Source organism: Lissotriton helveticus, chromosome 4_1, assembly GCF_964261635.1.
Source record: "Lissotriton helveticus chromosome 4_1, aLisHel1.1, whole genome shotgun sequence".
Taxonomy (NCBI): domain Eukaryota; kingdom Metazoa; phylum Chordata; class Amphibia; order Caudata; family Salamandridae; genus Lissotriton; species Lissotriton helveticus.
The window spans coordinates 63,702,227-63,727,328 of NC_136063.1; the positions used below are offsets into that span (position 1 = coordinate 63,702,227).

The 25,102-nt window shown below is 43.0% G+C and overlaps 1 protein-coding gene across 2 annotated transcripts in view; it reads left to right on the forward strand.

Annotated features, from left to right (window-relative positions):
• The first annotated feature begins 956 nt into the window (after positions 1-956).
• LOC144828319 (uncharacterized) overlaps positions 957-25,102 on the forward strand; it is a 125,484-nt gene continuing 101,338 nt past the window's right edge. The window contains exon 1 of one of the 2 annotated variants that reach the window (XM_078686409.1): positions 957-1,076. In XM_078686409.1, coding sequence (XP_078542535.1) covers positions 1,069-1,076 — 8 coding nt within the window. In that variant the 5' untranslated portion in view covers positions 957-1,068. Of the gene's footprint in view, positions 1,077-1,283; positions 1,313-25,102 lie in introns of those variants that run through there. The other variant, XM_078686410.1, reaches the window with a different exon arrangement.

Below are 25,102 nucleotides of genomic sequence, written 5' to 3' on the forward strand. Positions count from 1 at the left end.
GAGCAAGGACGTGAGACAGACAACAAAGCCACCCAATTATGAGCAATGGACTGACCCAAAGCCCATTGTATGTATATTGGAAAGAATAGGTCTGGCCAACAGACAGGTACAGCTGTTTGTTGCCAAGACTTAAAAAGGACTAATTCAATCCATTATCAAACCCCAACTGGAATATGAATGGAACAATGTAACCATCAACAAAATGCCACAGCTCTGATGGACCGGCCTTTCAAGCAATGGCAAATGGTGAAAATCCAATGAAACTCAAACAGATTTTCTGAAGTGATACGACAGAACTCTGCTGCATTTATTCATAAAGTTTTATATAGCGCGATCTTGATCCCGAAGGATATCAGAGAGCTTTACAATTTGAGGCAAAGGTAACTAATCAGAACATTAGTTTAACGTTGAAAATCTAATGGGCATTGAATCAACTAGAACAAACATAACAGCTCAATATAACCTGAGTGCACGAGTAGGAATGGGCTATGCGATGGAGCATAGAGAGATAAGGGGAGTACGTACAATAATCATATACAGGAATAATAACCAGTGCCCAAAACAATAATCGAAACAAGAGTCATATGGGGAGTCTAAAAGGCATTGAATCAAATGTTGAATATCTAACAGATCATTTATACACCTGGGTAAACGAAGAATGTGCTAGACGATGGAGCATATTGACTTAGGGGGAGCACACTAGCCTAACAACAACATTGCTGCAAATAAATGAAAGTCTCCAATATAAAGCATCTTTGTCCAAGGCTGGCAGGGATAATGCTCCCCCTCTCCGGCCTTTTGGAAATAATTTGCAAAGCAGCCATATCTGCGGTACCAGGCGCACCATGGTACAAAGAGATCCCTGTTTACGAATTAGGAAATTTGCTGTTGATTTAGGAAGCCATCCAAGCCCTGCCTGGGGGTGTCATCGCCTGCCTGCTTACATCGAGGGTCACGGCAGAGCTAGCTTCAGTCGTGTTTACAGTCAGACGGAGCTGACACAAAGCAAGCTCTAGACTAGGACAGACCCTGCAACAGCGCAAGCCACAAAATTATCGACGCAAAAACATGAGACGGTAAGAACGGCGCATTATACGCTGAGCTATCAGCAGACGCTTTGACAGGATATTTTATCACTGCCTATTTAGATGTATGTATGCGCTACAAATACCACCAAATAAGTAGATACATTTGATGTACCCACCTTATTTTTTTATTTTATTTATTTTAATTTTATTTATTTTAGAGGTTTTATATAGCGCTGGCTGTACCCGGAGGTATCAGAGCACTTTACTTGATAGAGCTTGTTACGGTAAGAAACAAATTACAGCATCATGGAATAACAAAACATCAGAGCGCTTTACACGACAGAGCTAGTAACAGTAAAGCAAAATTACAACATCATGGAATAACAGCAGGTAAAACAGAGAAAGAACTGCTTGAGATCCTACATATCATGTAAACAGATTGTCAGAGTAAAGAGTTAAATACCTATAAGATATGGCAGATGGAGTTTAAGGCGCAGGTAAAGGCGCTCAATAATTGTTGAGGCGTTGAATTTTGAGGTCTTTTTTAAGGTGTACAGTCTTAATATCGAGTCATTTATTTCGAATGGACATAATATCGACTAGAGAATATCGAGATGGCATTAATATCGAGGTAAGTAATATCGATTTATTTTTTATCGACTGTTATGTATGTAAAAAATATCGATATAAAAAATATCGAGTAAGTAATATCGTTAGTAAAAAATATCGATTTGTTTATTATTTTAAAAATATCGAAAGTTGTGTTATCGACTGTCATGATATCGACTGTCATGATATCGACTCTTAATATGGATATATATAATATGTAATAGTTCAATGTACACTGTTTTAATGTTTAATAAAAACATTTTTTGTTAAAATGTATTAATGTTTTTTATTGATTTATATAGAATTAATGTTAAAAATAATTAATGAATAAAACATTTTTTTAAATTACTATAATAATTTCTAGGAGCGGGTAGTGGGTTTTTAGGGGAATAGGGTGGGAAGTATTTTAAATATAATTAATTAAATATGTAAATATATTAATTGGTATTAATTAATTAAATATGTAAATATATTAATTGGTATTAATTAATTAAATATGTAAATATAATAATAATAATAAAACCATTTTTAAAGCGCTTGGTTACACCTATGACGGTGTGTCCCCGCGCTGGAATGCTACTACTCCCAGATGAGAAAGAAAGTACAAGGGTATTATTTATTTGGGGAAGAGATAAGTTTTTAAATATTGTCTAAATCTCGTTTCGGAGGGCTCCATACGAAGGTTTAGGGGAAGGCTATTCCAGTGTTTGCAAGCCAAGAAACGGAAGGAGCTACCTCCCATTCTGGTTTTGTGAACACGGGGAAGTTGGAATAACATCACTCCGGCGGATCTGAGATTTCGGGTGGGGCGGTGGATAGTAAGGAGTCTTTGCAGATAGTTGGGGCCTTTTCCCTGGGCAATACGATGGGCCATACAAAGTGCCTTAAATTTAATGCGCTCCACAATGGGGAGCCAATGAAGTTTACGCAAAGCTGTCTTACCGGATGCCCTGCGTGGGAGATTGAGTACCAAGCGGGCTGCGGCATTTTGGATACCCTGTAGCTGTTGAATGCCTTTTTTGCTCAAGCCAAGAAGAAGGGCATTACCATAATCCAAATGTGGCGTGACCAGGGCATGGATAAGTTTCTTCCTGGCACCGAAGGGGAGCAGATCGAGAACTTTACGGAGAGTTTTCAATATTCCGAAGCATTTTCCAGTAGTTTTATTAATTTGTTGCTTAAAGGAAAGCTCAGCATCGATCATAATTCCCAAATTTATGACAGCCTCTGCTGGACGGGGGATTGGCCCCAATTCCGTAGGCCACCAGTCCTGCGACCAGGTGGAGGAGGCCTTACCGACCACCAGCAACTCCGTTTTATCGCCATTTAGGCGGAGGCAGTTGCTATTCATCCAACCTGCCACCGCCCGCATACAGTTGGAAAAATTAGCGGCTTCCTCAGGCTGGTTGTTGGCGAGTTGGATTATTAATTGGGTATCGTCAGCGTATGTGACGATATCCACACCATAGGATTCCACAATATGTGCCAGAGGCTCCATATAAATATTGAACAGCGTGGGGCTCATACTTGAGCCTTGTGGAACTCCATGCCTCAACTTACGAGGGGATGATTTGTAAGGAGGGCAATGCACCTGAAAATTCCTATTTTCCAAAAAGGATTTTATCCACTCCAGAGCTGGACCCTCTATTCCCATATCGGAGAGGCGTGACAGCAGCGTTGAGTGCAGCACGGTGTCAAATGCTGCACTAAGATCTAAAAGTACCAACGCTGCTGTCTGCCCCTCATCAACCAGTTGTCTCAGGCGTTCAATGGAAAAGAGGACCGCGGATTCAGTTGAATATCCTGCTCTGAATCCAGACTGGGTAGGGTGAAGCCGGGAGTTCTCTTCGATAAAATTCATGAGTTGCTTATTTACAACCTTCTCTACAACTTTCCCGCAAAAAGGGAGGAGGGAAATAGGGCGGAGGTTTTGTAGTTGGGAGATATGAATGTTTGCTTTCTTCTTCAGGGGTATAACCTGTGCGGTTTTCCAAGCTTCCAGCACATGGCACTCCTGAAAAGAGAGAGCAATAAGCTGTTCAATCTGCCCGATCATACTATCAAAAGCTCCTGTACATCGGTTGGGGGAGATTACGTCCCGAGGGGATCCAGAATGAATTCCTCTCATGATGGAAAGCAGGTCTGATCTCTTAGGGACTGAAAAACTTGTTAGCTGGAGCTTGGTAACGGGAGCATTTCTTACTATCGATTGAGAGTCGTGTGAGCTGTCTGTGAAAGTGGCATGTATTAGCTCTACTTTTTTCTCAAAGAAATCCGCAATCTCATCACATAACTCATTAGAGTATGTGTCTTGAGCCTCAAGTCTGGAGGGCACCGTAAGCTCTTTATATATTGAAAAAAGTTCCTTAGTGGGGTTTTTTGCGGATTCAATCCGTTCTTTAAAATGCTCACCTTTCGCTGCTCTTATAAGTTTGTGATACATTTTTAATTCCTTTTTGTATTTTTTCTTGTCCTCTGGATCATAGTTTTTTCTCCATCCGCGTTCAATGTTTTTACATTTAGCCTTAGCTTCCTGAAGTTCTTTGGAGAACCAAGGAGCAGTTTGAGTCTTTCTGACAGGGGGTTTAGATGTCCATGGTGCTACTGTGTCCAGAGCTTTGGATATCCATTTTTCATAGTCCTCCCATGCCTTGAGCAGAGTGTCGTTATCGGGAGGAGGTTCTCTACACAGGGCAGATTTAAACTTTTCCTCTGTGAAGTTCTTCCAGTTTCTGCGTTTTAAGGGTCTAGAATTAGGCACATTAGAATTGGTCGTACTACATTTCTGTAGAGCATTTTCCACTTCGAAGGGGATAACAAAATGATCAGACCATGTGATTTGCAGCGGGGTGTTTATTTTAAGATCCTCCCAGTTAGCGAAAACCGGGTCAAGAAGATGACCAAGTTGGTGAGAAGGAGATGAAGATTGCAGTGTTAGAGATAATGGTTTCAGAGCCTGGATCACGGCCTGTGCCTCCCTACATTTGCGATCTTCAAAATGAAGATTAAGGTCTCCTAAAATAAGAAATTTCTTATGTCGGAGCGCATGTTGTGTTATTAATTCTGTCAGCTGGGTAGCAAATTGAGAGGACTTACCAGGGGGCCTGTATAATAAAAGTCCATTAATATTGCTTTTGGAACTAGTTTTAATTGCGAAAAACCCACTCTCACTGTTCGGTAAGGTAGTCTTCTCTAAAGTGCAATGTAGGTCGCTCTTATGAATTATAGCCAATCCTCCTCCTATCTGTTTTTCTCTGTCAATTCTAAGCAAACTGTATCCTATCGGGACCGCCTCCAAGGTTTCTGGAGTCGAGGTTGTGTCAAGCCACGTCTCTGTTAAAAAGAGCACATCGAGCTCATCATCCACCACAAGATCATGTATCTCTAGTCTGTGTTTTTTGAGGGATCTACAATTGAGTAGTGACATTTTCATACTCTTCCCTCTAGACTCACCATTTTTTCTCTCCATAATCGTAAAGTGACAGGACGCACAATTCTTCGTGGGAGAGTCTACTGACAAACTATGGCGACAGCTGTCTTTAACATTGGGACGCAAGTCTAGCAAATCCTTAGTGGTATACTTCCTGTATGTCATATTGTTAATGGCAGTCGGGGTAGAATGGACAGGGGTTCTGGCCCTGTGCCCCGAACTGCCGCGGACGGGCGCAGACGGGCTTGCCTTTGGCGCGCCTTTGGCGCGCCGCCGGCGCGCCCGCTGCGCCCGCCCGCTGCGCGGACGGGTTGACATATTGTATTTATCCCCAGATCTCGTGCGTATTGAGGAGAACGGGAGGCGTCCAACAACTAGAACGCGACCCGTTCCTCAGCGCAAGATGGCGCGTTAAGTGTGTGAAAAGCCGGTGTCAGCCCGCAAATCGGCTGCACCGCGCCTTAGCAATGTTTGTATCAGCTTCAGCGCGAAGCGAGTCTCGCGCTGAAGTAATGACCAATTATAATTTTTAAAAATTACAATTTTTTAAAAATTCCGTTTAAAATATATACAGTCCTTAATAACAACAAACATTCACATTAATCAGTCAGTAGCGCGGTTTAGAAGTATGAACCCCCGGCTTTCCGCCTCAGGGGTAGATTAGTAGCAATCACCGATCTACTGGTGCTGGGGAATTAAATAAGCGAGGAGGGCGGGAGGCGTCCAACAACTAGAACGCGACCCGTAATATTTAATTAATTGTTAAAGTACTATTTAAATAAATATATAATATTTAATTGGTAAATATTTTAATTTAATAGCTTATTTGATAATTATGCTTATTTTAATAATTTATGTCATGTAGCGGGTTGTGGGATTATAGGGGAATAGGGTGGGAAGTAATGTAATTATAAGTAATTTAATATGTTAATTAATTAATTGGTATTAATAATTAAATAATTGTTAATTAAATTAAATATGTTAATTATATATAATTTAATTGGTAATTTATTTAAATAAATGGAATAATTGTTTATAATGTAAAATCTAACTTTTTTATGTTATGTAGTGGGTTGTGGGTTAATAGGGGTATAGGGTGGGAAGTAATTTTATTATAAGTAATGACATATGTTAATTAATTAATTGGTATTAATAATTAAATAATTGTTAATTAAATAAAATATGTTAATTATATATATATAATTATATATAATTAATATTATTATAATTATATATAAAAATAAATTTATATTATATATACTTATATAATTATATATAATTATATATATATATAATATATATATAATTAGATATATAATGATATATATAACATATATATATATAATTATATATATACTTATATATATATATATATATATTTGGGTAAAGAGGTCGTTTTAGTGTTCAGGGTTAGTTTTCTGTTTGGGTATTAAGGGGTATATGTTGTGTGCAGAGTCAGTTTTCAGTTTTTTGGTAAAGGGGTAATTTTAGGGTTCAGGGTTAGTTTTAAGTTTGTGGGTAAAGGGGTATTTTTAGGTTTCAGGGTCAGTTTTCTGTTTGTGGGTAAAGGGGTATTTTTAGGGGTCAGGGTCAGTTTTCAGTTAGTGGTAAAGGGGTATTTGTAGGTTTCAGGGTCCGTTTTGTGTTTCTGGGTAAAGGAGTATTTTTAGGGGTCAGGGTCAGTTTTTAGTTAGTGGGTAAAGGGGTATTTGTAGGGTTCAGGGTCAGTTTTCAGTATTTGGGTAAAGGGCTATTTTTTGGTTTCAGGGTCAGTTTTCAGTTTGTGGATAAAGGGGTATTTTTAGGGGTTAGGGTCAGTTTTCAGTTTTTGGGTAAAGGGGTATTTTTAGGGGTCAGGGTCAGTTTTTAGTTTGTGGGTAAAGGGGTATTTTTAGGGGTCATGGTCAGTTTTCAGTTTTTGGGTAAAGGGGTATTTTTATGTTTCAGGGTCAGTTTTCTGTTTGTGGGTAAAGGGGTATTTTTAGGGGTCAGGGTCAGTTTTCAGTTAGTGGGTAAAGGGGTATTTTTAGGGTTCAGGGTCAGTTTTCAGTATTTGGGTAAAGGGCTATTTTTTGGTTTCAGGGTCAGTTTTCAGTTTGTGGATAAAGGGGTATTTTTTGGGGTTAGGGTCAGTTTTCAGTTTTTGGGTAAAGGGGTATTTTTAGGGGTCAGGGTCAGTTTTCAGTTTGTGGGTAAAGGGGTATTTTTAGGGGTCAGGGTCAGTTTTCAGTTTGTGGGTAAAGGGGTATTTTTAGGGGTCTGAGTCAGTATTCAGTTTGTCGTTAAAGGGGTAATTTTAGGGTTCAGGGTCAGTTTTGAGTTTGTGGCTAAAGGGGTATTTTGTGGGTTCTGGGTCAGTTTTCTGTTTGTGGGTAAAGGGGTGTTTTTAGGGTTCTGGGTCAGTTTGGGGTTTTAGGTTAGAGGGGTACAGGGTACAAATAAGGTAAATTTAAATGTCTATTAAATTAGTTAATTTTTAATACATTTTATATATAATATTTCTATTAATATACATTAAACACAATTATTGTTATTGTAGTACTTTAAATATTAATACATTTTTATAAATATTAAAATTTATAAGGCATTTTTAAATAGATTATTTAATATGCAATTAATATTTATATACAATAATAAAGAAGGAAACATACACAGGGTTAAATGCAATAAATGAAAAACTGTTTATTAACATATAAAAAATAATTTGTAAGTAGACATTAATTTTTTATTTATATTGCAATTTTTTAATATACAGTTTTTATTATCCTAAAAAATATATGAAGTACATATACATGTTTTTAACACATAAATGATATTAACATAATTTTATTTTTTTTACATATATTCACATTTAAATAGTTTCAGAAACAAATTGGTAATATGTACTTTTTATTTAATAACAAAAAATGTATTCAGATACACATTGAATATATTGTCATTGAAAAATATGTACATTTATTTTGTAACAGTAACATTTTTGTTTTTTACCAAGTCATGTTATATTTTTTTAAATTATTATTATGAATATTGAACATATTTATAATATTAATTTTTACATACATAAACACCCAATTTTTTTTTATATACATACATAATGTTTTAAATAATATTTCCAATTTTTAATAACACATTTTTTTGTAACAAACTTATATATGCAATTTTTTTTTACATATACATTATTTACTAAATGTATTTATAAATCATAAAATATTTTTTTAACTATAACATAACAGTTGAATAATTAATTCAAAGTTATGAATATTTATGAAATAATTTTATACAATTTAAATAATTATTTACACTTAATATAATACTCTGTGTATTTTTTTAAGTGTTGGAATATAGAAATTAAAGAGCATTTAGCTATACACAGGGACTACTTTTTAACCGCGTAATGTTATTTAGGCTTATTTGGTGCTTCAACAGATCGCGGTTGGATGCTGCTTCGCGTTAGAGAGGGTAAGTTTGTTTTAATTGTGTTTTATAAGTTAATGAACTTATTGTTAGTGTATGTGTGCTGTGTTTAGGTTTATGTAGGTAGAGTTACTAAGAGAAGATTGTGTGTTCGGTGTTAGGTAGAGTGTACGATATTAGATTTTTACCGCGTTTTTGTTGTAGGTGTGTGAGGTGAGGTAATATGTTTAAATGTTACTAAGATAATATGTTTGATGTATAAATATGTGTTTTTATATATGTATGGGTGTTTTTGTGTGGGTGGGTATGTATTTTATTTTTTCTAGGTTATCGTCGCGTTTCGCTGTTTTGGAGGACTTCCTTCTTTTTTGATCAGAGCTGTGTAACGAGTATTATATACTCTTATTTTTGCACACAATTTTTTGGGGTTTTAAGTTTTCCTGGAGCGTTTATTTTTCTGCATTACTGTTTTTCGGGTTTTCTATCGTATCTCGTGTCTACTGAAGTGGAAAGGAGTCGCTATGGATTTTCTTGTATTTTTGCATTTTTTTTTGGGCTTCCATGGATTGTATGGGTTTTTTGGAATGGTGTCCTATGGATTGCTTGGAATTGGATTACGTTTGAAGCTGCAACAGAAATGTAAGTATTTTCTGGACATTTAATGGGTGGGGAAACTGTTTTAAATTTTGCTTTACTTACGTTGTATGTAACATTTTGTAAATACATTATCTAAATACATTTTATATATGTTAATATTATCTATTTGATAATTTAATTGCAAATTGTTACATGTTATAATGAAGGATTTTAGGAAAAAAATGTTTAATTTAACGTGTATAGTTATGTAATGTTTTAAAGAATTGTTTTTGCTATCATTGATAGATATTCTAGTCCTTTGCTAGTTGGATAGAGGGTAACTTGACTTTGGAGTGTGTTATACATTTTTTTAGTTTCTTTGGTGAGTTTAGGTCCGATCAAAGTTACTGATTGCTCCATTCGGAGCTCCTGGTAACTTTGTTCTTTTTGTAAGGATTGTATTAATTTGTGAAGGGTAGGCGTTCCTCGGCCTGTAGTTGCTTGGAAGGCATTGTGCCATCCTTCAACTGCATTGTTTGTTTTTGCTTCCTTATTTAGTGTGCTAAGGTAGACATTCCACCAAGCTATTTGGTATTTGGGTTGTCTTCTATGGCCTGATCTGTGTAGCCTTCCTACCCATGTGTCTTCGAAGTAGTCAAGCATAGGGCTTAGTTTATCTTCGTTTCTTTTATAGTAGGGGCTGTCTATTAATAAGTTATATTGCTCAGTTACATCTGTTAGTGGAACATAGGCTAGGGCGATGAGTTTTTTAATTTGATAAGCAAATGTGCTATCAGTGGCGTATTGGATACTCAAGGTTGATTTTTGAAGATGTCGCCAGATACATTGATTAAAGTGGTAATAGCAACCTTGTATTGCTGTGTGTGGGTATGTTTTAAGGATGCTGTTTATCATAGCTTTTTCAAAGTCAATGATAATTTTTTGTGGGAAATAGTTGTTAGTATGTTGCTTGACTTCCGTTAGTATTTCTTGATAGGCAGTTTGCTGTTTGTTTGGTAGAAGGGCATAAAGGAATGGAATATTTGCATTTTGGAAATGACCATGGATGGTGTATAATTGATAAAAAGGTTTGGGGCATACAGAAAAAGTACCGTCCATCATCCAAGTTTGGCATTGGGTAAGTTTAGTAATGTTGTTTGCTGTGGCAAACACTATAATTCTTTTATCTTTTGATTTGTTGTCATAGAGTATAACATTTTCTTTATTGTGAGTTACAGAGAGTTCAGGGGGAATTTGGACTTCTTCTAAAGTTTTTGGTGTGGGAGGAGTAGTGCATGTTGCTCTTTTTTGTCTAGCTACTGTTCTTTTAAGGGATTCAATAGATGGTAATTGGCTAGAAGCATGTTGGGGAAGTAGACTTAAATGGTGTTTCAGAATAGCAGTTGTTGGTTCATCAGTTCTAGTACTAGCTTCTTTAAGGGAATCTAGCATTTGTCTAATCTCTATTTCTGTTACATTGGGTGGGTGATTATGTTCTTTAGTATAAGTAACAGTAGTTTCCTGAGTTATAGCTCTACCATAACATTTGTTGGCATAATATTTCGTACACTTCCAAAACACTTTCAAATCTTTTTGTTTCTCTTGAGTGTAGACATATCCCATGTAACAAAGAAGCATTTTCCCTTTTTGTGAATAAATGAATTTAGCTCCTTCAGTCATGATTGTATTGTAGTGCTAGGAGGTAATTAAAAGAGAATGTAATTATATTTTTAGAAAAAATAATGTTCTAATCACATTATACAGTTTCATACATTTTTATTTTACCTGTAAATGTTTTGATGATTTCAAGTCGTTATTTCCAGCTGTTGATGTTCTTCAAACTGTTATTTTCTGTGTATATCTTTTTGTACCTGTGGCAGTTGAGAAAATGTGTAGAAAAATTTTATTAATATTTATGAGATTTTGATAGACGTTTTTAGCTACTTTCGATTTAGTTACCTATCTATTAAATGTCCAATTTACATTTCTAATATATACTTACTTATTTATATGTAAATTTTGATGTCCAGGTGTTGTGTAGGTCTTCTGTTTTTTCTTTTTGTCTGTAGGATGAGTGCTAAAAAAAAACACATATATTTGAGGTATTTTGCTTTTAAATATAGGTGTGAGCTTTGAGAGTTACATTTTCGCTGACTAATAATGTAGTAGTACTTACTTTAGATATGTGTAGCTCTCTTTCTGTTGAAGTCAATCAGTTTTCTTTCTGAAATCCTGCAGAGTTTCGTCTTCCTTTAGTTAGGAGATGTATACTGCGTTTTTAGTTTGCTATGATTTCGTTTATATAGTATTAGGTTAATTGTTTCAGAAATAGGATTGGTTGTTTAAATTGATAGTCTGTTTTTATTTGTGCATTTGAATTTTTTTCTCTGTTATGCTAATTGCTTTCCTTATATGGGTGACGCCAATTAACGTTTATTGAATGTGTAAGGCCTTATTTTGTATAGGTAATGTTATAGGTAATGTTATCTTGATATTTGTAAAGTGGAGGAATATATATAATTAGCTGTAAGAAATGTGTAGCGGGTCGAAACATTGTTTATGTATTATAAAATGTATGTTAGTATTTATTGTGTGTTGTAAATGTTATGAAAATATATAATATATTTTATCTATTTATATTAACAATATCTGATTTTTTATGATTAGTATGACTGAATTATTAAATAATAAAGTCATTTATTCTAGGATGTATTAATGGCGATATTTTTAAAAATCGATAAATTTGCTATCTATATTTTTGTAATCGATATTTTGACTGTTGTTATATAAATATGTAATAATCGATGTTTTAGAAATCGATAATGTTGTGAGTCGATATTGTTGTAGTCGTTGTTTTTAGTAGTCGATATTGTGGAATCGATATTTTTGATGTTTGTTGTTTAAGTATAGTCAATCGATAATTTTGTTGTCGATAATTAGTCATCGATATTTTGTCCAGTCGATATTCGGTCTGTCGAGGTTATGTCAGTGATCCCTTTTTTAAAGTTGGAGTAGGAGGGGTTTTTGGGGAGGGCATTCCAGATGTAAAGGGCATTTCCGGAGAAAGAGCGGGATTGTGTGGACTTCTGTTTTCAGCAGGGGTGGTACAAGTAGGAGAACGTTAGTGCTTCTCAGAGGTCGTGTGCTGCCCGCTTTGCAGAGTTTATTGGCGAGGTATGGGGGAGCATGTTGGTGGAGGACTGTGTGTGTGATGCATGCAGTTTTGTAGGCAGATCTGCCTTTGATGGGGAGCCATTTAAGAGTTTTGAGGGCTGGGGAAATGTGTTTGAACCGTTTACAGTCGGTGATGAGCATGGCTGCACGGTTGAGCACAGATTTGAGTGGAGCTAGATGGGCCTTGGGGATTCCGGTGAGGATGGCATTGCCGTAATCAATTCAATACATTAGAAGTACCCACTTTATATATACATATGTAGACATACATAGACACATGCATAAATACATATATATATATATACACACACAGATATATATATATAAAAAAAGAAACATGGAACTCTGGGTAGTTTTCAAGTTTAAGTGAAGAGCAGCTCCTGTATAGAGCACCCTACAACCCCAGCAACACTCTGAATCTGCTCCGAGCTAGAAAGGGACAAAGTCTTTTGCTGTGTCTACCACTCCATTCCAAACGCAGTATTACAGTTTTGGATTGGTGAAATACTATCCAAGCCAACTCTAAGCCTGAAATTATTTTGACTTACATTGGGTGTTCCCTTGACTCTGGACAAAGCTAGATGTCTCTGAAGAGCAATAATGATAGCAAAACACGTGTCAGGTGTTGCTTTTAATCCAGGTTGGCTTGGATGGTATTTTACCAATTCAAAGCTGTAATACTGTGCTTAAAGGTTTTTGTCATTTTACAGCTCGGCGTGGTTGTCTCTGCTAATGCGATGCTTAAAGACTTTGCTTTAGAAAAAAGACTTTGTCCCTTTCTAGCTCGGCGTGGATAACCCAGTGTAGTCAATGGATCATTATAGTTGGGATCGTGTTTCCATAGGAAATGCCTTTTTTTGTATTTCTGTTTACTTTGGCGTCGTTTCACAAATCTTCCCAAAACTTTGCAAAACAGTGCTTCTGTTTGATTTCTTGGCACATGGGAAGTTTTGGGGGGATCCTTCAAGAGGAGGCCGAGAAAAAGGTGGGATCCCGAAACCTAATTTTTCCCATTTATTTTTGCATAGGAACTTTAGATACAGCTACAGCCCAAACCGCTGAACGGATATACACCAGATTTTGCAGAAAGCTAGATCTTAGTCGAGAAAGAGTGCTTTTTATGATTTGGTGTAAATGTGTTCAGTAGTTTTTTGACCAATTAATGCCTAAAAAATGAATATATCACGCCACAGAGGATTCGTGTACCCAACATATCTCTTGGAGAGATCTGATTGACTGCCACCACATCAACAATGATGTGGTGGAAGCCATCTTAACACTCGGGACTCAGTCCAGAGTCCTAAATAAAGGTGTAAAAAAGAAAGAAGGGGTACGGTAGGTATACCCTAATCCCCTATGCCTTGTAGTGACCTTGACTAGGGCCAAAATCGTTTTTTTGTTGTTGTTTTTTTTGCTCTGGCAATTAATTTTTTTAAAGCCCACATTACTGTCATACTGCCCGCACCCCTAGGGCCGGGTGGGGAATGGAGGGGGGCCCAGGGGAACGCAAAATGTTTATTTTCCCAGCCATTGTGAGCGCCAGGGACCCCATCCCCTGGGGCAGTGAGGGTAGTTGGAGGTCAGCTTTAGGGCTTGTGGCACCCAGGGACTCTTTTCTCCATTAACCCCTTCCACGCTCATGACGAGCTGGGCTCGTCATGAGGTAGCCTCCTCGCACGCTCATGACGAGCCCAGCTCGTCACGTAACATGCGATTTGAAAAAACTCAGCATACGGGCGGAATTCCGCCCGCACGCATGCGGTTAATTCCCTCGTGACCACCCCACAACAGTGCCTCTCACACATGCATTCAATTTGTTTTATAGCGCTACTCATACTAGTGTGGTGTCAGAGCTGTTTATGTCATACATACATTATACAGAGCGATTGAATCATACATTTGTAAATCAATGTATAGGAAATGTTACAGAAGACGATGATGATTGCAAGGTGTAAGAGTCACATGTCATCTATACTAGTTAGCGGTATATTTTAAGAGTGCTTGGTCTGGGGAAGCACAAACTAAGAATTTAAAACGGAGCACAGTGGTTGGGGTTGGCTTTACTAATAAGAATTTATACCATGCAGTTTGCATAAAGCTCTTTGATGACAGTTCATAGCTCACTGTGCTATATTAAGGTTATAACAGCTATTCACAAAAGGATCTCTGTGACAAAGTCTGTAACCCACTGAGCTATCCACATAATATACAGCTCTGTGATGTGCATGGTGCACGTTCTTTGCAGCAGGCATATTAAATTTCTGCGCTACCGTAGATGAATCAAAACTGCCACAAGCTCAAACTCCGCTATCTGCAGCGTGAACAGTAATCACCAGAGTTATCTTTATATCTTTATTGTTGCTTGAAAACTGCTAGACAGAAAAGGAACTTTGTAGCAGGTGCTTTTAAACCCATTTCATTTTCTCAGTACCAGGTGCAGCTGCACCGGTCGCACCGCACTAATGCTGGCCCTACATCCGACTGTCTGTTGTATACAAATTAGAGTAACAAAGTGCATTGTAAGGCCCAGTTGAAATTCTATAGTTATTTCTCACCTCCTCAGCTGCCGTGTATACCTCTCAGTGCATATGCCACCGCGTATTGTATGACCCATCCATAGGGTCTGCTCCTTCGCTTTTCCTGTGGTGGCCCCTCAGTTCATATTCCTTGGCACATTATATGATCCCCTCCTTAGGGTCTGTTCCTGGGTGGACCCCTCAGTGTGTATTCCACGGCGGGTTGTATGACCCCCTCCATAGGGGCAGCTCCTGGGTGGGCCCCTCAGTGCGCATGCCAAAAGGGTTGTATGATGCCTCCATGGAACCTGCTCCTGGGTGGGCCCCTCAGTGCGAATGCCACGGCGGGCTGCTCCACACATTGCAGTGCCACACAATTCCACACAACATAATTACAATCCACGTAATACCACTCATAACCACATAATTCAATTCCACGCTACTCAATACCACATAAATACATACCACATAAATACACTCTGTGCCACATAACAACACCCCACCAAAATACACTCCACACCATGCCACAAAACTCCATTCAACATATTTTCACTCAACTTCACACTGTTTCATACCACACTACTCAACTCACACAAATACATTCCACACCACATAATTCAACACCAAATCTCATTATTCCACTCCACAACAAAATTCTACTACACAACACAATATTACATTTACAACACAGAATTCAACATCATAAAAAATTAATCAGCACACCACATAATTAAATTTCACTACATAACAATCCACAACACAAATTACCATTCCACACAATTTCCTCCTCATAATTCCAATAGTCAAAATTACAAAATTACTATCCACATAATACAACTGCAAACCATGCCAAATTTTTCCAGTGCACAAATCCATGCCTCACAGTGCCACAACTAACAATTCCAATCCAACCCACATAATTTCCATACACACCACATATATCCACTCCGATCCATTACACACAGGTAAAATATTTACGTTTACAACAGCCAATCCCTCTAACTCTTTTTTTTAACACACAGATCTTGCGCTTAGCTTCTGCCTATTTGTTCTTTTTCATCACCAAAAACACAAACCTATCCACACAATTCAACTTCACACATTTCCAATCCACACCACATAATTCAACTCACCAACACAACACACCACCAAACTTCCGCATCATGCCACAAAATTCAACAGCGCACCACATAATTAAACTCTATTACTTACCACTCTATAACTCAAAATACCATTCCACATAATTATTCTCTATAACACAGAATCCCACTCCTGACGATTCCTGTACACTCAATACCACATCATTACTATCCACACAATTTCACAATACCCCATGTCACATAATTCTGTAACACAAATCCAGTCCACACCACACAATTACACAGCTAACTAATCCAATACAACCCACATAATTGCCTTACACCCCACATACATACACTCCGTAACACATAGGTAGAAGACATTGCCATTTACAATGCCACTAGCACTAACTCAAACCAATGAAAGACTGATTGCATTTTGCGTTTAAAATGAGGCCAGCAGTAGCATAGGTAAGGGCGCAGTACCTTATATGGCTAATAGAGGTCTTTTTACAACTCTACAAAGACACCTAGTAACAGCCTGTGGCACTGCACCGTTTTCTTGCTTCGTGGATTTTATTTGATTACATTTGCTACTGCTGGGATATTTGTAACAACAAAAAAACGAGCAAATGTTATAATTTTCAATAAATAAAACTTTCAGTAATGCGAGACCTAATGCATTGCAAATGCTTGTTAATATGATTTTGAGCCATGTATAAAACCATGTAATAAAAAACAATGAGAAAGCTAATACATTTCTCATAGGTGAAACCTATTGGCTTTTGCCAATGCTTCTTTAATTAGCATAGCCACAAACATATAGGGCAGACTGGTAAAATGGCAACCAGGCTGTATGAATCTAAACAAACATAGACTGTTATTGCACTTACTATGCAAGCTATTTCTTTGTCAATAACACCTTGTAACATATTCATTGTACAAAAATCAAAACACTTTATTTTCCCAATGTAATACCTTGCTTTTTTCATTGCCTTTTTTTTTTACCTGCACCGTTTAATCTTTCGCACGTTTTGATATTGGTTTACCCTTAATTTCGCCCCTGAAGTTGTTTCTATTCTCGTTCAGTCTATTCCCCTCGGGGCAGATTTACAAGCCCCGTGCGCCACTTTTGCGTCACTTTTAACATGGGAAAAGTGACGCAAAAGTGGTGCAAGGGGCTTTTAAATAAGCTCCTCGTGTATATTTCGTTCTGATTCCATATGCTTCTGCATGCATTTTCCTAACTTTCAAAATGTATATTAATGTCATTCTTATTTTTATCACTTTCAGTTCTTTGTATTTATTTTCTGTCTGTCTCTATGACCCGCTGCAATGTTGGACAAGTTGCAGGCGATGTGTGGCCGAGTTTGGCCTCCTGTTGAACGGTGATCGGCTGCTTCTGTCTGAACCTGTCCGGGCTCAGTTTCGATCCGAGAGCTGCCGAAGAGCAGAGGATACACGATCGAACGGGGATACCAGAGATTACACAACACCGGCCGCAGGCACCACACCCTGGGATATCCTTGAATGACCTGCTTTGTAGGAAGTGTAGAGACATTCTGACGGGTGTGAGCTGGGGGCGGGGGCTTTCGGGTAAGTTTAAGGCTGAAGAGAGGGCGGGCTGTGGGGCCACAGACCAGACAGCTTTAGGAGCAGGCTGGGAACAGAGGGGACCCCTGAACACAGAGTCCGATCCTGCACCCTACTGCACAGAACAGGTGGGTGCACTGGGCGCTAGGGGGGGGGGGGGCACTATTATAGAAGAGGAGGACACAGGTGCAAGACTCATCCACCCAGGGCTGAAAATGGAAAATAGACCCCATTCATAGCCAGTGAGGGTAACACCCAACCACTGCAGCAAGGTAGCTCTGCTGGTTCATGCACTTGCTGGAGAGATATGTGCAAGGTAGTCCCCATAGAGGGGTAGTTTGCAGGGGCGCAGCCAACTAGACGTGAACTTCGGGTGGAGGGAGTTAAGAGTTCCAGCTCAAGAGCTGGTGGCGGCTGCTACAATATTCTTTTTTGGAGCTCTGCTCCCCCATAACCTCCTTCTCCATGAATTCCCCCACTACCCCTCTCCAACAGTGCACCTCATCTATCCATTGCCTCTTTCTGACGTACGTTTCATTTTTGTTATAGTGCTACTCATAGTTCACTCGCACTCAGGGGCATATTTACTAGGAAGTGGCGGAGTGCGGCGTTAGCCTCCTTGGCTTTGTGCCACGCTCAGCTACCTCTGAAATGCTAGGCTGCACCGTGTGTACAAAGATAAAGTGCAGCCCTGTGTTTCCCCCTGCTCTGACGCTAAATTTAACACCCTAGCGCCAACGCAGGCACCGTTGCACCTGCGTTGCAGGGAAGATTGTTTATTTACAGGAAGGAGTCCCTTCCTCCACATTAACAATCTTTAAATGGGGGGCGTGGCTTGAGCGCCGATGGCGGAGGTCGCCTAGCGTCTCGGCTCCGCGGCCGAACTCTTATTAATCCTGTTGCAGGGAGATCCCCGGGACACCCATACCCCGACTGGAACCGCCTGAGGACCTGATCGCCCCCTCCTGTACATAGCGACCCGCGGCGACCCCAGGACTGGGGGAAACGACGGAAGGCAGAGATCGCGAAGAGAAGCCCAAGATGGCGCCGGCACCTTTAGCATCGCCCCGTAGCTGAGAGCGGCCGGAGCCCCAGGGAACACGGAAGCCCTGACGAACCGGGCGTACCCTTCCCCGCTGAGGCAGAGCCCCTGCGACCTACCCCCTGACGATCCCCGCGGGGGGACGCCGACATCCTGTGGCCGGGATCTGCTGAATTGGAGCGGAGCGGGGGAGGAGCGGAGAGACCTGCTCGCCGTTGGGAGAGGGCTGTCGCAGAGGCCAGTGGCATGGACAATGGCGCCCAGCTCCGAGATTGGGGAGTAGCGCTGGAGTGGTGGCCGAGAACGATATGGGATGCCCTTGTGACCCCCAACCGCGATGAGGCTGCGGCGCTGGGCCCCATGACGTAGTGCTGAGGAGAGACCATCGGAGGAACGGCGGTGGCAGCGGAGGGCCCCGGGGTGAGCCCAACCGCCGGGGCGGAGGGGTGTGTGAGGACAGACGAGGCGAGTTGACCGCTACAGAGAGGCGCCTGGGGGCGCAGCCCGTTGCTCTGGCACTGACCCCCGAACTTGCGGACGAGGGGTCGCCACCGAGCTCTGTGAAGTGGCCTGGTTGCCACGCGGCAGCGAGGATTTCCGGGGAGGCTGAGTGACGGAGCAACGGCCCCAGAGCACTGTGAGGGCTCGCTACTCCCGTGACCTGCGCCAAGCTCATCTGGGGCCTGACTGCCCTAAATGCTACAACGGAGGGCGCACGCTTGGACAGCTGTCTGTAGTCATGTGGGGCTCCTGTCAATGGTCCGGGAACCTGATCTGGCCCACTGTTGAGTGACCAGCCTGACCACCGCCTGAAGGCCTGGTAGCCTAGAGGGGATCCCGGGAGACGGCGGGGGAACGAGCGGCGGATTCGACCCGGGCCTATTCTTCCCTGCTTCTGCTACTGCTGAACTGCTGAACTGCAAGCAACACTCGACATGGGGAAACCCAGAGGGCCGAAGGGGGGAGCCCAGACTGCGTCGGACGTAGAACCGCCGGACAACGAGGAACGACTGCACGCAGAAAGTTCAGGGGGCCCCCACATTCAGGAACAACTGGATAAAATTCTATTGGCGATCACGGAGACTAGATCGGCCCTCCGGGAGGACATTGCGCAGGTTGCGACGGGCTTGGGTCTGCTCCGGGCGGATCATGGCAAACTCTCCGACAGAGTGAAAGAAGTTGAGGGGTCGGTGAGACACTTGGAAACAGCTCAAAAAACTTTGGATGCAACGATGAAGGACGCTCTAACACGCATAGAGGCACTGGAGAAAAGGGCGTAGGATGCAGAAGGGCGAAACAGGAGAAATAACATTCGCGTAGTTGGCCTTCCTGAAAAAAGTGAAGGCGGGGACATGGTGGCGTACCTGGAACATTGGCTGCGGACAACGGTGGCGCATTGGAAAGGGCGCACAGAGTACCGGCCAAACCGCCACTACAGGGCCGACCTCCACGCCCAGTGGTGGCGCGGTTGCTTCATTTTCGAGACAGGGACTTTTTACTACAGGCTGCCAGGCAGAAGGGTCTTTATCAGGTGGACAACAGCCGAGTAAATATTTTTCCGGACTATACCTACGAAACGCAGAGACGACGATCATCCTTTCTGGCCGTCAAGCGGGAACTACGAGCAGAGGGCATCCAGTACTCCCTACTATTCCCAGCGCGACTTCGCATCATCGTGGATGACTCCACCAAGTTCTTTGACACCCCCGACGAGGTATGCAGTTGGCTGGAATTATACAGGGCGGGTAAAGATGGCTTTGGAACCTCATCTCAAACCACGGTGGAGGATGCACTACAGAGGAAACCTAAGAGGCTCAGACACCGCAGGGGCAGGACTACTCGGTCGTCCACGGTGGAGACTGCGGCGGAGCGGCGTGGTGCGCTGGAGATGGTCTCTTCCATTTCTGGCCCCCAGATAGAACATGGAGCTGCTCATTCGGAACCAGGAGAGAGTGGAGCCCAATCGGACACGGAGGGCTCTGAAACAGACAGCGTGAGACTCCCGGTGGTCACCCCTGAGACAGCAGAAGGACTACTAGATGAACAATGAAGATTTGGGGTGAGCCGGTTCTGGTTAGAGGGTTGCGGGAGGGGGCGAATACGGGGGTAAAGTAGGATTCATAAGGATAAATTGTTACTTCACTGTTACCGGGGGGGGGTCGTAGGGACTCCCTTTTATGAATCTGATACTGTTGAGTTCGGCCGCGCTGCGGCCTGCAGTGGGACCCCGCGTCGACGCTCGGCCCCCCACATTGCCCTTAAGGCACGCCTACGGTGGCTACCGGTAGGCTAGTAGGAGAGGAGGTTTGGGAGAATACAGTTTGGATGGGGACTGGATGGTACTATTTGGAACCTGTTCTGGGGGGGTTGGAAGGGGGTTCATGTTTACAAGTTGAGTTACAGTTGATAAGGGGGGGACTCGTCATCGGTACGTATATTGGTGGGCAGTTACCCATGGCTGTGATGTGCTCAGAGAGACAGGAAAACGCGATGTGGGATAATGGCTGACTTATCAAATCTGAAATGTATCATCTGGAATGTGCGGGGCCTACACACCATGTCCAGACGTCATAAGGTCCATGCTTATTTAGTGCGCAGAGGAGTGCAGATCGCGCTATTGCAAGAAACGCATCTCACCAAAACCGAGGGACTTGCGCTACAGCGTAGATGGCGGGGACAGGTATACTGCACCTCATACTCAGCTTACGCGAGAGGCGCGCTGATCTGGATAAAGGCAGGAGTACCCTTACAGGTTGATACCCACACTATAGACCCGGAGGGGAGATTTGTTGCGCTGGCAGGGAAGCTAGGGGGCAGAGATTTGAACATTTGCTGCATTTACGCGCCTAACACGGACCAACTCGCCTTTCTAAATACGCTGTCGGGCTCCTTGGCCCGCTACTTATCGGGACCCATCCTGCTGGGAGGTGACTTTAATTCGGTGCTTGACGTTGGCCTGGATAGATCTCATCCTCCCCTCCCGGACTCCCCGACGTACCGGATGGAAAGGGGTAGATCGAATTGGCAGACTCAGTGGGGACTAACGGATATCTGGCGAGCGCACCACCCGCGCACTTGGGATTACTCTCACTTTTCTGGCATGCACGAATTACATGTGAGGTTGGACGGCTTATTGGGGTCGATGGAGGTGGCCGCCTCGGCAGTGCGATCCGAATATCTGTCGAGGACGATCTCTGACCACAATCCATTATTGATAGACCTCAGATGGCTCCTGGGGACCCCTTGTGTACCTACCTGGAAACTGCGGCCGGAGCTGCTGGAAGACCAGGTGTTCCGTGGGGACCTGGAGGATAGAGTCGCGAGCTACTTTGAGGTCAACGAGGGCACGACAGCGGAGAGAGCCACGGAATGGGACGCCTTTAAGGTAGTGATTAGAGGCTATTGTATAACGCAAAAGGTCGGAGTGCGCCGCGTGCTCCTGGAGGACCTGGCCAGAGCTGATCGCGCCCTCCGCGACCTGGAACTCTCCCGCCCTGGCCGCCCGGAGCTCCAACAGCAGATCCTAGCGGCTAAGGAGGCGGTGGCGGTAGAGGTTGAGCGACTACGTAGCTACGACTATAAGACTTACCTGACTAGGGGCCAGATGTAGGTAGCCAAATACCGGTCGGTAACGGCCGAATTCGGCCGTTACCGACCGGTATTTGGCTACAGAGATGTAGGAGGACAGAAACTGGGCAAATCGGTAATTTTACCGATTCTGTAAATATACCGGTCGGTAAATTTACCGACCGGTATTTTTACAGAATCGGTAAAATTGATATGTAGGTGGGACTCTTATGAGTCCCACAAGGCCTAAGAAATCGGTATTTTACCATCAAATTCAATTTGATGGTGAAATACCGATTGAGGTGTGCATGCACATGTGTGCATGCACACCTGTGCCATATGACAGGCAGACCTGCCCTTATGGCAGGTATGCCTGCCACATGGCCCCGTACCTTTTTTGGGGGTGCTAGAGGGTGTCAAAGTGACACCCCCTGCACCCTTGTCAAAATCGGTATTTACCGAAGCGGTAAATACCGACCGGTAATGCCCCATTCATTCCTATGGGCTTCAAAGCCCATAGGAATGAATGGAGCATTACCGGTCGGTATTTACCGATTCGGTAAATACAGATATTTACCGAATCGGTAAAATACACATCTGGATGGACCTACATGTCCACCCTTCATATTTACCGGTTCTTAATTACCGAATCGGTAAAATTCGGTAATTAAGAATCTGTAAATATTTTTTACCTACATCTGGGCCTAGATCGCTGGTGGAAGGTGATAAATCGAGTGCGCTGCTGGCTTGGCTTGCCAACCCTACTAAACGCTCCTCGCCCATCGTGGCGATGAGGACTGACGGGAATGAGGAGGTTTATACTCCGCCCGAGATCCTTAATTGCTTCTGGAATTACTACAAGAGGCTATACCGTAGTCGGTTACCGCCGGACACTTCCCCGGCGGACACCTTCTTGGGGGAACTGCCGATCCCCACACTAGAATCGGAGCAGGCGAAAGACCCGGGTCTCGACGTGGAACTAGGCGAGATCAAAGGCGCGATTAAAAAAATGGCACGTAATAAAATGCCGGGCCTGGACGGCCTGCCTGTGGAGTTTTATTCCGCATACATAGATATCCTAGCCCCCAAACTCCTGCAGGTTTACAAAGAGGCGAAGTCTTTGGGACGACTACCGAGCTCGATGCGGGAGGCTCTGGCGATACCTCTCCTTAAACCAGGTAGGGAGGGAGCAGAACCGGCCTCTTATAGACCGCTCTCAATGCTCACGGTCGACTACAAGATCTTGAGCAGCATACTGGCCGCGCAACTACTGGGACACATGAGCTCCCTGGTGCATGCCGACCAGGCGGGCTTCATCCCAGAACGCAACACAACGATGAACATCCGACGATTGTTCAGACTCTTGGAGGGAGAACATGAGGACGCCCCCGACCCTATGATTCTTTCGATAGACCTAGAGAAGGCCTTCGACAGCCTAGAATGGATTTACCTCCACAGGGTCCTTGAGAGATTTGGGCTGGGTGAGGGATTCCTGAGGTGGACCAAGGTGCTGTACGCCTCGGCGGTGGCCAGAGTGAAATCGGGCCCGCTGATATCTCAGCAATACCCAGTGGAACGGGGCACGAGACAAGGTTGCTCGTTATCCCCATTGTTATTCGCCCTAGCGGTGGAGCCGCTGGCTATCTCGATCCGTACAGGAGCCCACTATAGGGGGTTGCAGTCTCCGTTGGGCCACCAATACATCTCCCTATATGCTGTTGCTTTTCCTTGAAGACGCTGGTACGGCCCTGACAGGAGCAGACTCGGTGCTCACGACTTTTGGTGAGATATCGGGACTTCAGGTGAATTGGGCTAAGACCTGCCTATTTCCGGTACGCCAAGATAGCCTCCAACCGGACATTCACAGGGATATAAGATGGGAACCGGCTTGCTTTAAGTACCTGGGGGTGTATGTTTACCATCGCCCCGTTGACATTCTAGAGGGTAATATCTCCAGGGGCATCCGGGCACTCAAGGGTAGCATGTCCTTTTGGTCTACCCTACCCCTATCGGTAGCAGGACGTATAGCGCTGTTAAAGATGGTGGCACTACCCCGACTACTGTACTACTTCCGGACACTCCCGATATGGATCCCCAGATCTATTTTCCAGGGCCTAGATTCCTTGATAGTGTCATTCCTATGGGGCTCCGGCCGCCGTAGAGTGGCGCTCCGGACCTTGCTGAGACCGAGAGCGGAGGGGGGGTTGGCGGCACCGGACTTTGAGACATATTATTTGGCAGCCCAGTTACAGTTCTACACCCAGGAAGTCGCGCGTGAGTTTCGAGGCCCAGAAGACTTAAGGGGCAATGGCACACCCAGACATGTTTTATCGTATATTGCGCTGCAACAGAGACTAGAGTTGAGACACCTCACTCAGGAGGAACGCACCATACGTTCATGCTGGAACCGTGTACATCGCAAACTGGGCAGACCGCGACCCTATGCCCCGGAGATCCCGCTGGGAATGCTTACTGCATTGCCCCACGGCGGAGACTGGTCTCGACTTAGTGTTTGGGAAGACATAGGGATACAGACAGTAGGTGACCTCTACGAGGATGGAGCATTACTACCCTTCCAGGCACTTTTGGACCGATACGACATCCCACGAGGGGACTTTTTGGTCCATGAGGCGGTCACAAGAGCGCTCCAAGTTCACTGGAGAACTGGTCACGAAGAACCACAGCTGTCAGCGGCATGTCAATATGTCATGATGTCCGCGGGGACAATTAAAGCAGGGTCGTGCCTATACTCCAGAATAGTGGAGGAGAGGTTGACCCCCGTGACGGTCCTCAAAGTCAAATGGGAGACTGATATAGGGAAGGAAATTCCAGAGACCACGTGGTCCCAGCTGCTGCTGAGGGTCTGGAAGGGAACGAGGAATGCACGATTCCAGTTGGTCCACTTCTATGTGTTACATAGAGCCTATCTGACCCCGGTGAAGCTACAGCAATACTTTTGTCTGGAGACGGCAGCCTGTCCTAGATGTGGGTCAACCGGGGCGGACCTTCTTCACATGCTGTGGTCCTGCTCTATGCTGACCTCCTATTGGTCGATTGTGGGAGACACGCTGACC